This window comes from Rhinopithecus roxellana, chromosome 1 (assembly GCF_007565055.1).
Source record: "Rhinopithecus roxellana isolate Shanxi Qingling chromosome 1, ASM756505v1, whole genome shotgun sequence".
NCBI classification, from domain to species: domain Eukaryota; kingdom Metazoa; phylum Chordata; class Mammalia; order Primates; family Cercopithecidae; genus Rhinopithecus; species Rhinopithecus roxellana.
In genome coordinates, this window is record NC_044549.1 from 199,358,102 (window position 1) to 199,370,549 (window position 12,448).

The 12,448-nt window shown below is 40.7% G+C and overlaps 1 protein-coding gene across 4 annotated transcripts in view; it reads left to right on the plus strand.

Moving 5' to 3' along the window:
- Positions 1–11,340, plus strand: part of SACM1L (SAC1 like phosphatidylinositide phosphatase) — a 54,696-nt gene extending 43,356 nt beyond the window's left edge. For 2 of the 4 annotated variants that reach the window (XM_030936101.1, XM_030936103.1), the window contains 7 exons: positions 1,089–1,227; positions 3,529–3,598; positions 3,714–3,786; positions 4,510–4,603; positions 4,721–4,813; positions 5,529–5,586; positions 9,457–9,839. In XM_030936101.1, coding sequence (XP_030791961.1) covers positions 1,089–1,227; positions 3,529–3,598; positions 3,714–3,786; positions 4,510–4,603; positions 4,721–4,813; positions 5,529–5,586; positions 9,457–9,593 — 664 coding nt within the window. In that variant the 3' untranslated portion in view covers positions 9,594–9,839. Of the gene's footprint in view, positions 1–1,088; positions 1,228–3,528; positions 3,599–3,713; positions 3,787–4,509; positions 4,604–4,720; positions 4,814–5,528; positions 5,587–9,456 lie in introns of all 4 variants that reach the window. The other 2 variants (XM_010374808.2, XM_030936106.1) reach the window with 1 other exon arrangement.
- Positions 11,341–12,448: the final 1,108 nt, after the last annotated feature.

A 12,448-nucleotide genomic window follows, 5' to 3' on the forward strand; every position in this document is an offset into this window, starting at 1 on the left:
TAATCCCAGCACTTTGGGAACCCGAGGCAGATGGATCACCTGAGGTCAGGAGTTCAAGACCAGCCTGGCCAACATGGTGAAACCCCATCTGTACTAAAAATATAAAAATTAGCCGGGCATGGTGGTGGGTGCCTGTAATCACATCTACTCAGGAGGCCGAGGCAGGAGAATCACTTGAACCGGGAAGGCAGAGGTTGGAGTGAGCTGAGATCACGCCACTGTGTTCCAGTCTGGGCAACAGAGGGAGATTCCATCTCAAAAAAAAAAAAAAAAAAAGAATTTTTGAAAGTGTTAAAAACAATTTTTTTTTTTTTTTTTAATTTAGATACAGAATATCACTCTGTCACCCAGGCTGGAGTGCAGTGGTATGATCATAGTTCACTGCAGCCTTTAACCCTTGGGCTCAAGTGATCCTCCCACTTTAGCCTTCTGACTGTATAAAGGTATGCATCACCATGCCTGGCTAAGTTTTTGTTCTTTTAGCGGCAGGGACTCGTTATGTTGGCCAGGCTGGTCTTGAACTCCTAAGCTCAAGTAATCCTTCCACTTCAGCCTCCCAAGTAGCTGGGATTACAGGCATGCGCCACCATGCCCAGCTAAAAGTATTTTTAATGCAAAATATTCAATCCTTGCCTCAGAGATTCTGATTCAGTTGATCTCAAGGCCAGGAATCTTTTTTCACAAGCAACCCAGAGGATTCTAAAGATAGTATATGAATCATAAAACCCTGATATCCAGGGATATAGTTGGAATAATTATGTTAGAGGAAACCATCATCTGGCTTTGGGAAACATGATCAATTTGCACAACCACCTTTTTAATACTCTTAACTCTACCTTTTCACATCTTTGGGGTGAGATAATCTCTAATCTTCAGCCATTTTTTGGATGGGGGACTGTTTTGCCTCAGCCATTTAGACTTCTTTTTGGTCTAGGATAATCACATATGCCTGACCACACATTCCTATCTGACCTTTTAATTTACAGTTTTCAATAACGTCACTGAAATGAGACCCATGTTGTAAGAGTTAAGTCCTTAGTAAATCTGACCTACTTTGGTATGAGAGTGTTTATACAAATATGTTTTAGTTATTTTCTAGTGGACTCTGCTGGCCAGGTGGTGGCAAACCAGGAAGGCGTGTTCCGAAGCAATTGCATGGATTGTCTAGATAGAACCAATGTGATCCAGAGTTTGTTAGCTCGTCGTTCGCTTCAGGCCCAACTTCAGGTGCGAATGCTTTTTTTTTTTTTTTTAATTGAAAAACAACACAGCAGAAAATTAAACATCTTCTTTAAAACCCAGTAACATAAAATATTCACATTGCCCCCACCCTAACTCAGCTCTTTTTATTTTTGTGTCTTGCCCATGAATGTCACATTTTCCATAACTATGGTCAGTCTATATATGCACAGTTTTCACTTTTGCCATTTTCCCTTAGCATTTATGTAATCACAGTTTCTGATGGTTGTGTTGTTGTGCTGTAATTTACTAAGCCATTCAGATCACTACATTTTTAGTTTATAAATAACACTGTAGAGAATGCGTCTATATATGTTATTATTAACTTGATTCCTTCATGTTAATTCCTAGAAGTAGAATTACTGGGTTAAAGAGAATACGTATATTATTTTCCAAGAGAGTCGTTCCAGTTTACACTGACACCAACAATGAATAAGTAAATCCATTTCATTGAACTCTTTCCAGCATTTGATATTTTAATTTTAATTTTTTTTGTTTTTCCTTGAGACAGGGTCTGGCTCTGTTGCCCAGGCTAGAGTGCAGTGGCACAATCTCGGCTTGCTGCAACCTCTGCCTCCTGGGCTCAAACCATCCTACCAACTCAGCCTCCCACAAAGCTGGGACTACAGGCGTGTGTCACCACGCTTGGCTAATTTTTGTATTTTTTGTAGAGACAGAGTATCACCATGTTGCCTAAGTTGGTCTCAAACCCCTGGGCTCAAGCCGTCTACCTGCCTCAGCTCCCAGAGTGCTGGGATTATAGGCTTGAGCCACTGTGTCTAGCCTCTTTTTTTTCTATTTCATTAGTACAAAAGTAGCACCTCAAGATTGTTTCTATTTATCTCTCTCTTATTACTAGCAAGGAATATTGACTCCAAAGTAAAAAGTTTCTGACACAGCTTTGCTTTATCACTAGACTATGCTGATGAGAAAAATAGTTTTTTTCTTCTGTGTATATTTGGAATGAAAAAGACGTAGAGCCCCAATTTCTAAATCACATTGGCATTTGTTGTGAGGAGCAGACAAAATGCATACCACATGGTTTCCTGTTCAGGGAATTAGTAAGCATTCAGCTTTAGTTCTGACAATTGTATGATACCGAGAAAGAAATTATGGAGGTAAAATACCTCCTTCAGAATGAATGGTTCTTGAATCTTGAAGTCGCACCTGCCAGAGCAGTGCTGTCCCTGTTGGAATAGTCTGTAGTTTGTATTGTGCTATGCCCTTTTCTGTTGGAAGGTCTTCTGAGTGTAGTTTTTAGTAGAAACAATATTAGGAATGGTTTGGTTCCATGGCTGATTAACCAAAACTTACTTGACTAGGTTCTGCAATCCATATTTTACAATTTTACATGCTATATATAGTATTATGAAACTTAACCAACCTTCAGAGAGTGGGGGCAGGAGCCTCTCCAGCAGCTTTGCCTGCTAGTGTAGGGGCTGTCTACTTGTGCCTCTCCACGTCCGCCAGTGAAGGCAGAGTTCTTACCCAGCTAAAGGTCACCAAGGTGGCTCCTGTGCTGTGTCTGAGGGTGGGAATAACTCCTTTTGAGGTGGAGATGAGGTGTCATCTGAGGTAAGCAATGAAGATGGTGGTTCTGAGAGGTGATGGTCTGAGACAAGGTAGGGACTCCTCATCTGTGGTTCGTGGTCTCCAAAGGGAGTCCATAGAAGGGATTCAGGGGGCCCAGCAACCCCGGGATATTCTTTGTGAAGATCTGTGTGTGTGTGTGTGTGTGTGTGTGTGTGTGTCTGTGTCTGTGTCTGTGTGTGTGTCTGTGTATTTTTGGGGTGGTAGATTAGGTGGCGTTCATCAGATTCTCAAAGATCCCTGGGACAGAGGGTAAGGTTGGGGTGACTCAGGGGTGAAGAAGTTGAAGGATGATGCATATGAGGGGATCTCAAGGGGTAGAGGCAGTGGAAGATTGGGGGTGAGAGGGAGGGAGGAAGTAGCGGCTGGAATCCTACAGCCGCTTTCACTCTCCCTCCTGACACTCTCAATCCTACAGCCGCTCTCACTCTCCCTCCCGACACTCTGTATATGGTCCTGCTGCTGTCCCTCAAGGGAGTGCGGGGGCTGCAAGGCAAAGGTGCCCTCAGGAGAGGCTTTGCAGTCTGCCCTGGGCAGGAGAGGCTGCTGCAAGCTGGGGCTCCCTGTAGACAACAGACACTTCTGGCTTGCATCCAGCAACCAGGAACCATGAGATACAATTTGGGGACTGCTTTTTCTTCCTAAATCATGTCTGCTAAAATCGATTACACATAAATCTGGGTGTGGTTTTTATTCCAGAGACTAGGAGTTTTGCATGTGGGACAAAAGCTTGAAGAACAAGATGAATTTGAGAAGATTTACAAAAATGGTAGGTCATTTCTTTAATATAGACAAAGTTGCTCAAATTTTGAAATAATTTAATATTCTGGATTTAGAACTTTGTCATTTTAATCATTATCAGCTGTTTTCACTTTTTTCTACAGCCTGGGCTGACAACGCAAATGCCTGTGCCAAGCAATATGCGGGAACTGGTGCCTTGAAGACTGACTTTACCAGGCAAGCCGTGCTTTTAAAATAGCATTCCACATCAGTAGTTCACAGTCCTGGTGCTTTTAAAAATCACCCGGGCAGCTCTCAGACAACAGCAGCAACAGCAGCAAATCTCCAGCATCCAGGCTTCACTTGAGACCTGTGGAGTCAGGATTTCTGGGAGATGAGGCCCAGGTTCTGGTGTGTTCTTAGCCACCCTGGGAGATTCTGATGCTTGGGGAGGGGTGAGAGCCACCGCTCCACAGTGCTTCTCAGACCTTACTGTGTACCTGAAGCACCAGTCTTGAGAGGTGCCTCTAAAAAGCACCCAGGTGATGCTGATGCTGCTTTCAAAGACCACACTGAGTAATGAGGAATTAGAACATTTTGGATGTATTATGCATGCAGTGGCTCTTTTTCTGCTGTGTGGATTCTCTGGGAGCAGAATAAGATTTCTAGTCTCTGCTTTGCTGTGTCCTACCACTTAACCTGGGCTATGTATTTCTCTTCATATTTCTTGTCTTTGCAGCTGGAATTAGTGTGTTTCTTTGTGCCTCCTTTGGTAATATTTTAGAAAGAAAATAGGTATTTCTTGGACCTACAAGTGATTTCTTTTGTGAAGTATCTATATCTTCAGCGATAGTTTTTTAAATCTGTCACTCATTTCTATACCTTATGCTTATTGGCCATAAAACAGTGTGAGAATTCAGTGTACAAGCTTGTAACTTAAAATTTAACCTCTTTAACCAGAACTGGAAAGAGAACTCATTTGGGACTTATAATGGATGGCTGGAACTCAATGATACGATACTATAAGAACAACTTTTCCGATGGATTTAGACAAGTAAGTTTGTATTTGATGCTTTCCTGGCATTAGGCGGTTGTATCTTTGCATCGTTCATCACTAATGTTATCTCACACTGAGTTTGGTGAGTTACTGATTTCTTCCTTTCTGTTCTAGGATTCCATAGACTTATTTCTTGGAAACTATTCAGTGGATGAATTAGAATCTCATAGTCCTTTAAGTGTTCCAAGGGATTGGAAATTCCTGGCTGTAAGAAACCATTTTGTATTTTTCAAGTTTTTAAAAGCATTGTGTCTGAAGGTGTAGATGGTTTCAGTCTCCTTAATTTAAAACGTTATATGTTGTTTATATTTCATTACATGAAATATAAATACTTAAGTTTTCCAAAGAGGTCAGGCTGAGGAGTACAGTAACTGTGGAGCATTTGTTTTCTTTTCCTCAGAGTGTCTCACCCATCCTTTTCGTGTGATGTCACAGAAGCAAAGGGGAAGTGGAAGGTTTCTCATTTCAGGAAAACTTCAGTTCTTTTACATTGAGGGAATTGCCAGAGACAAACTTGTTACATGGAGGGCAAAGTTTATTTTTGATGCTTCTCTCCTTTTTGACTTGTCTGTTCACCAGACTCTGCAAGAGCCCCTCTGGATTTTCTTTCCAGTGGGTCAAGTGCCCTGGAATGGAAGGGAGACCTCGTGTTCTAGGTCCTCATCTGGGCATCCTCCTTCCATTTAGCACTCTTTGGCTTGGAGCAAAAGCATGCTTCTTCCGAGCTTACCACTTTCCCCATCTAAAGTCCAGGGCAGTTGTGATTGAACCCATAAATAATAATGTTTTATTGACAAAAGATACTGTGTGTATTAGTTGACAGATGAGTTTTTTTCTTTTCCCAAGCAATGCATGCACAACTGATTTTGCAGCCATTGATTAGCATTCTTAAATGATTATCTCTTTCTGTTGTCTTTTCCAGTTGCCTGTTATCATGGTTGTTGCCTTTTCAATGTGCATTATCTGTTTGCTGATGGCTGGTAAGTCAGCTCCACACATTCTTCCATTTGTTTCTTGGTTAGAATGTTGACCTTTCTTTTACAACATCCTAAGTTTTTGAGTTCACTGAACACTTGATGTTTCCCTATTAAATTTAATGGGTAAAGTGGAGTAGATGAAATTAGTCATTAGATGTGACAGGAAGAAAAATAACATACCTAGTAGTTTGATGGTTTTTTTTAAACCTCAGATTTTAAAAACATGTTTTTCTTATTACTGTGAACCAGTAAGTGTCTGACACAGGTCTCAGTCAGTTCAGAGGCTTAAATTGCCAAGGTTGAGAACCTGCCCAGGAAAAAGAGACACAAGCTACGGTAGGATCAGTATCAGTATCTTGTGCTTTTTCCAAAGAGGGTTTTGAGGACTTCAGTATTAAATGGTGAAACGGTGTATAGGAGGGGAAGGAGGAATGGAAACAAGGGGAGGGTAGGTAGTGAAATAAGTGGTCACATTCTTGTGAGGCTTTGATTAGCACTCACTGAATCCACATTACATGTGAGAGGAGGGGGTAGAGGAACAGTCAATTATGCATTCATCTCCGGCTCAGTAAATCTGCATTTTATGTAAGAGAAAGTAAACATAGAGTAGAGGGAGAAGTCAAATCTGCATTTGTTTTGGGGTGAGTGGAGGGATGATTTTCTAGTCTTTGTCCCTTACCTGTGAAAATAAACTGTTAATTTACAATGTCAGGGTGAGGGAGATTCGACCAGACTGTCTTTTAGGGTAAAGAGTTTGGGGCCCACATGGAATTTGCTTGTGACAGTTTGTGAGGGTGGCCATCTGGGAGGATATGTGGCCCACTATCTTCGCAGCTGTCTACTTAGGAACAAAAGAAGGGTAGTTTTGTGAGACTCAGTTCCCAAGTTTAACTTTTCTCTTTGGCATAGCAAATTTGGAGTCCTGAGATTTTATTTTCCTTTCACATTACCAAAGTAATACATAGTAATTATAGAAAACACATGTAGGCAGAAAAGGAGAAAATATTATTTATCAACATACCTTTGAGAGAGAAGCTCACCACTCTTAACATTTTGATGTTTTAATATTTATAAGTGTCTGATTTTTTTCAAAAGTGAGATATGTATTTTCATTATCTGCTTTTTTTCACTGAGCAGTATGTTTTCCCATGTTCTTAATTGCTAATGGCTGCAAAGTATTCCATTTATAGAATGTATAGTCTAACCAACTCAAATGTTAATGGATTAAGATATTACTTATCATTAAATTTTAATAGGTTGAGAGTAAAATTGCCTAAGAACCTGAGTGGAAAAGGTCTTTACTAGTTTTCTTTTTTCTCCTAATATTTTGCTATGTTACTGAGTTAATAAAGCATTTAAGATTAAAGTGAGAAGAATGTATTCTTTATTCTCCTTTGAGTAATATCCTGTATTTTGGAGGTTTAAGTCTGAGACTTGGTGTATTGTACCTTGGAGGTGCAATCCTAGTCACTCTGAAAGAAAAGGCACCTTTCCAGCCTTCATCCTCTATCCTGAATTCATTGAGCCAACGTCTTCTTGCCTGTCTGAATTCCACCATCCTCAGGGCACCATTCATATGCTCCCCTCTCACAGAGTGTCTCTCCCACATGGAAGTCTTCACCTTCTATCTGAATTTCCACAGCACTCCTGGTCCTCTCTCCCAGCACTTTCCTCTTTTAACCTCATTAATACATAGGGAGTTATTTTTCAGAGGTAGTATACCTCTTTGGTGTACCTGACATACCCAGTGTGTATTTGTTTTTGGATGGTAATGATTTGCATACTTGTTTGTCTTTTTCACTGGATCAGCAACTTTTTGAGAGTCTGTGTCTTACTCATTGCGTTATCTCCTTTGTCCAGGATGTAGTAAACCCTCAGTAAATGTTTGCTGAATTAAGGACTCCTACTCCACCACCACCACTAATTCTGTCACCTTTTTGATAGGGAGGCTCAGTTACCTGTTCATCTCGGTATTCCCCTCAGTGCTCAGCCCTGTAGACAGTTGTGATGTAGTATTGACTAAATGCTGAAATGTTGAGTAGGGGGAAAGAGCCATCTTACTATTATTATAGTTAGCAAAATTTTTCTGTAAAGAGCAGGTAGTCAATATTTTTGTCCTTATGGATAGTGTGTGGTATCTGCTGCACATTCTTTGTTTTTGTGTTTATAACCATTTAAAAATGTAAAAACCATTCTTACCTTACAATACAAAAACAGGTTGAGACACAGGCATTGCCTGGGATGTGACTGCGGGTTTTGGGGCAGGAAGGAAGAGGCAGCATGTGCAAGTTCCTCAGCGGCCATCCCTGCTCTCATTTCCTCTCTAGATCCTCTGCCTTCTTTCCTGAAAACACTGCCCAGTGGATGTCATTTTTGGGGAGCCACTGTACTGTTAAATTAGTTAATTTTGTTGTTCTGACTATACCCACATTTACCTAAAGAACCTCTGGAGAGGCAGGAAAGTCAAGACCAAGGGCTCTGCCTGAATAAAACGGATGATTCCTTTAGGGTGTGTCCAGCAGAGTGGCCAATAAGGAACTGCCCTTCTTTTTTTGTCCAAGAAGAATTTTAAAACTCAGAGCCATGAAAATTAGCAATTATGCAAATTCGAGTATATTTTGCATAACAAGAGATTGGATGCTGTGGATGGTAACATCTCATGTCAGTTAATTGTTATAAGGAACTTTGTGACATTTGGGTGTGGTGATACCTGATTTCTAGCTCCTGCTGTGGTTTTCAAAGAGAATAGAAAACAAATGTAGCATGATCTCTGAGGGCTTGTTAGGAAAGAGTCTGGAGACTGGCTTCTTCCCTGGTGTGCTCTCTCACTGGCCGTTATTCCCTGTATGTGTTTCTCCGTCTGCAGATGAGGCCAGTACTGTTGCAGAGAGAGAAGCTATTCTCTAGGTTCAGCTATTCAAGGAGTAAAACAAAGTAGATCTTTGCCCGTTGGCCTGCTGCTAACCTTTATGAACTTCAGACTTTGGAAAATGCATATCAGCAGAGTTGGGCTAAATATGTCATTCAAATATGTTATTGGCTGGGTGCTGTGATGTGTGCCTGTGGTCCCAGCTACTCAGGAGGCTGAAACAGGAGGATCAGTTGAGCCCAGGAGTTCTGGTCTGTAGTGTGCTATGCTGATCGGATGTCCGCACTAAGTTCAGCATCAGTATGGTGACCTCTTTGAGCAGGAGATCACCAGGTGGCTTAAGGAATGGTGAACCAGTACAGGTCGGAAACAGCAGGACAAAACTTTTGTGCTGATCAGTAGTGGAATCGTGCTTGTGAATAGCCACTGCACTGTAGCCCGGGCAACACAGCAAGACCCCGTCTCTAAAGCAAATGTTACTGACTTTTGTTTTATATATTTATGTATGTGTAACTTCAGAAAAGTTTTGGATAACTTATGTTTGGTATTCATAACTTATGAATATTCTATTAAAATTTTTTGTGCAGGTATTTTGATAATAGCTCATATCTGTTACAGAACTATGAATTAAACAATAGTTTTTTGTATTATTAAAATATGCTAAAAGTGATTATTATTTGTATAATATATGAAATCGTTTAGTCCAGTGGTTCTCAAAGTGTAGCCTCTGGATCGGTAGCATCAGCATCACCTGGGAACTAGGAACTTGCTCGAATGCAGATTCTTGGGGCCCAACAGTTGATGCTTTATCAAGCCCTGCAGAAGATTCTGGTACTAGCCAGGGTTTGAGAACCACCGGTTTAAACCTTAATTAAGAGGTTCTTATATTTTTGCTGTGAATGTGCTAGTAAACTTTAATGTTGCCAAAATGTGCTAAACAGCTGAAAACTGGGTCTGATATCAACAAATGGCTTATTTAGCTTTTTGTTTCTTAATATCAACAGGTGACACTTGGACAGAAACACTGGCCTATGTGCTCTTCTGGGGAGTTGCAAGCATTGGAACATTTTTTATCATTCTTTACAATGGCAAAGATTTTGTTGATGCTCCCAGACTGGTCCAGAAAGAAAAGATAGACTGAATTTGTATTTGTGGAAAGCGGCTTGGCTTGGAAGATTCCATTGTGCAGAACTGGAATCTTTACTGACCCGCTTTCCACATCAGCCCAAGGTCTTTTTAATGCCTTTATCCAAAAGCACATATTGTGCTCTGTGCAGGATGATGACAGAATTGATCTGATGTTACTGCCTTGATGGTCTCTTTGCTATTGGGACAGTTAGATTTGTAATGTGAAGCTGTTCTGTAATTAAAATATAACCTGAAGTCAGCTTGCAGAATGGAAGCTGAATCTGTTCATTGGATTCTATTGATTGTCAGTTTAATCAGCTGTTGCAGAATAAGTAATATATTTTAAAAACCTAGCTCCTTTCATTATTTAAAACAGTAAAATTATTTTTGTAGCTCAGTTTCATTATTTTCCTTGTAGAAGCAGTCACTGTTAGCAAGCATACTTTTCCACACATCTTTGGACTTTGCTTAAAAGTTCAGTAATAAGCTAACTGTGTTTATAAAATGTAAGTCTCTTACAGACATCAAGTAGTTTGATGAGACAGTCTGTGACTTCATGATAGGAAAGAGGAGGGGATGTGGTCTGGGGTTCTGTTAAAGTCTCTGGTGGGCTGCCTCATGACTTTAATCAGCTTGAGCTGCCAGTGCACCAGCAGTTTAGATGTGATGAGAGAATTCAGATATACTTTATCTTTTTAAAAAAGTGTAAATAAAATCAAAGAATGTAAAGTCTATCTCTTATGCTAGAGGTCCAAAGCTGCCTCTGTTTTAAAGATTGCCCCAGTGTGGAAGATGCCCATGACTGGTCAGCTACTTCCTCCTGTACATTTTGGTTTCTTTGAGGGTCAGTCATTGAGACATGCAGGCCTCTGAGAGGGTCTTGTTCTAGATTTCATATTGCACTTGGGGGGCACCAGCTGCTTTTCCACGCATGGTACTCTTGATGCTTTTCACTCTGTCAAGGATTTTGTTGGCTGTCAATAAATGTGTCTAAAACTTAGTGCTTCCAGGTAGTTATAGTTCTCCAAATCAAGGACCAACTTAAACATTAATTTATGTGCAAAAACAAACCTGAAAAATATGCTTCGGAAACTGTGCATAGTTCTAATTGTAAGTCAGATTGTATATTCAAATTGTAATTAAGAGATTTAAATATTAGAACAGTATGTAAGGTAGTATAATTACCACTATTTTAAAACAATTCAATTAAACACTGCTACAATATTTCAGTGTTGTGCTTGAAAATATGTACAGTTTTTTTCCAATATTAATACCTTACGTTGTCCTTAAATATTTCTAAAAGCGCCTTTATTTCAGCATTACCTTTTTTTCATCATTATCTTTTGTAAAACATTGATACAAGTTGTTACTTTTAGAAACTCTAAAGGAAATAATAGCTGGAAAACCCTTTGTAGCTTAAAATCAGTCATTAAACTCACAATAGGGTAAGTAAATATAGCCACCTGTTAACATGTAAATAAGCATAATGTGTTCCAAAGATGGAATATTGAAACTTAGTTCCTGTCTGCTGTAAAATATTATTTAAATGCTGCTGGGCATTTCACTTAAAGAACTTAATGTCAACAACTACAACAAAGACCAAATCTGAGCTGCTAATGTGGCTGCTTTGTAGGGAATGGACTAATATCAGTGTGTTAGATCTTAAGGTATCAGTATTTCAGAATCCTGCGATGATTTTATTTCTAAATTCATGTACTGTATGTCCATAAGTGAAAATAAAATGTCATATTCTTTTCTAACTACTGTTGGTATCATTCATGTACTTTGAAAGTGATGTTTTTCTTTTTGATCTTAGAGTATTAAAAATCATGCAGAGTGATACGGTTTGGCTCTGTGTCCCCACCCACCCAAATCTCATCTCAAATTGTACCTGGTGGGAAGTAGCTGGATCATGGGGGATGGTTTCCCCCATGCCATTCTCATCAGTTCTCACGAGGTCTGACGGTTTAAAAGTGTTTGGCATTTACCCCCTCGCTCGCTCGCTCGCTCTCCTGCCACCATGTAAGACATGCTTTGCTTCCCCTTCACCTTCTGCCATGATGGTAAGTTTTATGAGGCCTCCCCAGCCATGCAGAACTGTGAGTCAAACCTCTTTTCTTTATATGTTACCAGTCTCAGGTAGTTCTTTTACAGCAGTGTGAAAACAAACTAATACACAAAGCAATGCATGATCATCATAGAAAAATTAGAGTAAGCAAGAAAATCAGTAGCTTCTGCAATCTTGCTTTCCAGTTATGATCACTTAAGAAATTTTGTATCTCCTTATAGTTATTTTTTTTTAGTTACAGGGAAACCCAGGGAAATACTTAGTAAAGTGTAATGTCTATAAAAAGGTGTCCCCCACCTTCAAATTGTAATGTTTTTCAAAATGCTATGAATCCCAGCTGATGTGGGAAAATATTGCTTATTAGAAAATGACACCTCTACAGGAAGCTGTCACCATGAGGGAAATAGTGATGTGAACACATTGGTACCTAGTGATGGCAGCAGTGGGCTGTCTGGAGTGGCTGCTGCCATTGTGCCGGCCTTGGCAGGGAGATATGAGTGGTGACGGCTGGAGTGGCTGCAGGGGCAGCAGTAGTGATGGTGAGACCCCTGTGCCCTGTGTCCCTGCGGCAGCCGACTGCGCCGCCCCCACCCCTGTATGGCTGAGTGGGTCCTGCCTCCAGGCCCGGAGCCACCACTGCTCTGGACCCTGATCCACGTTACCACCACTGTTGCTTGCTGTTGCCGGGATGGTGTGGGGAGGAGGTGGACAGTCCCCGGAGCCTGCCGCAGGGATCCCCCTGGAACCTGTCTGCCTAGGGGCTGCCGCAGTGGGCCAGGCTGAGTTGCCTGCCGATGGGG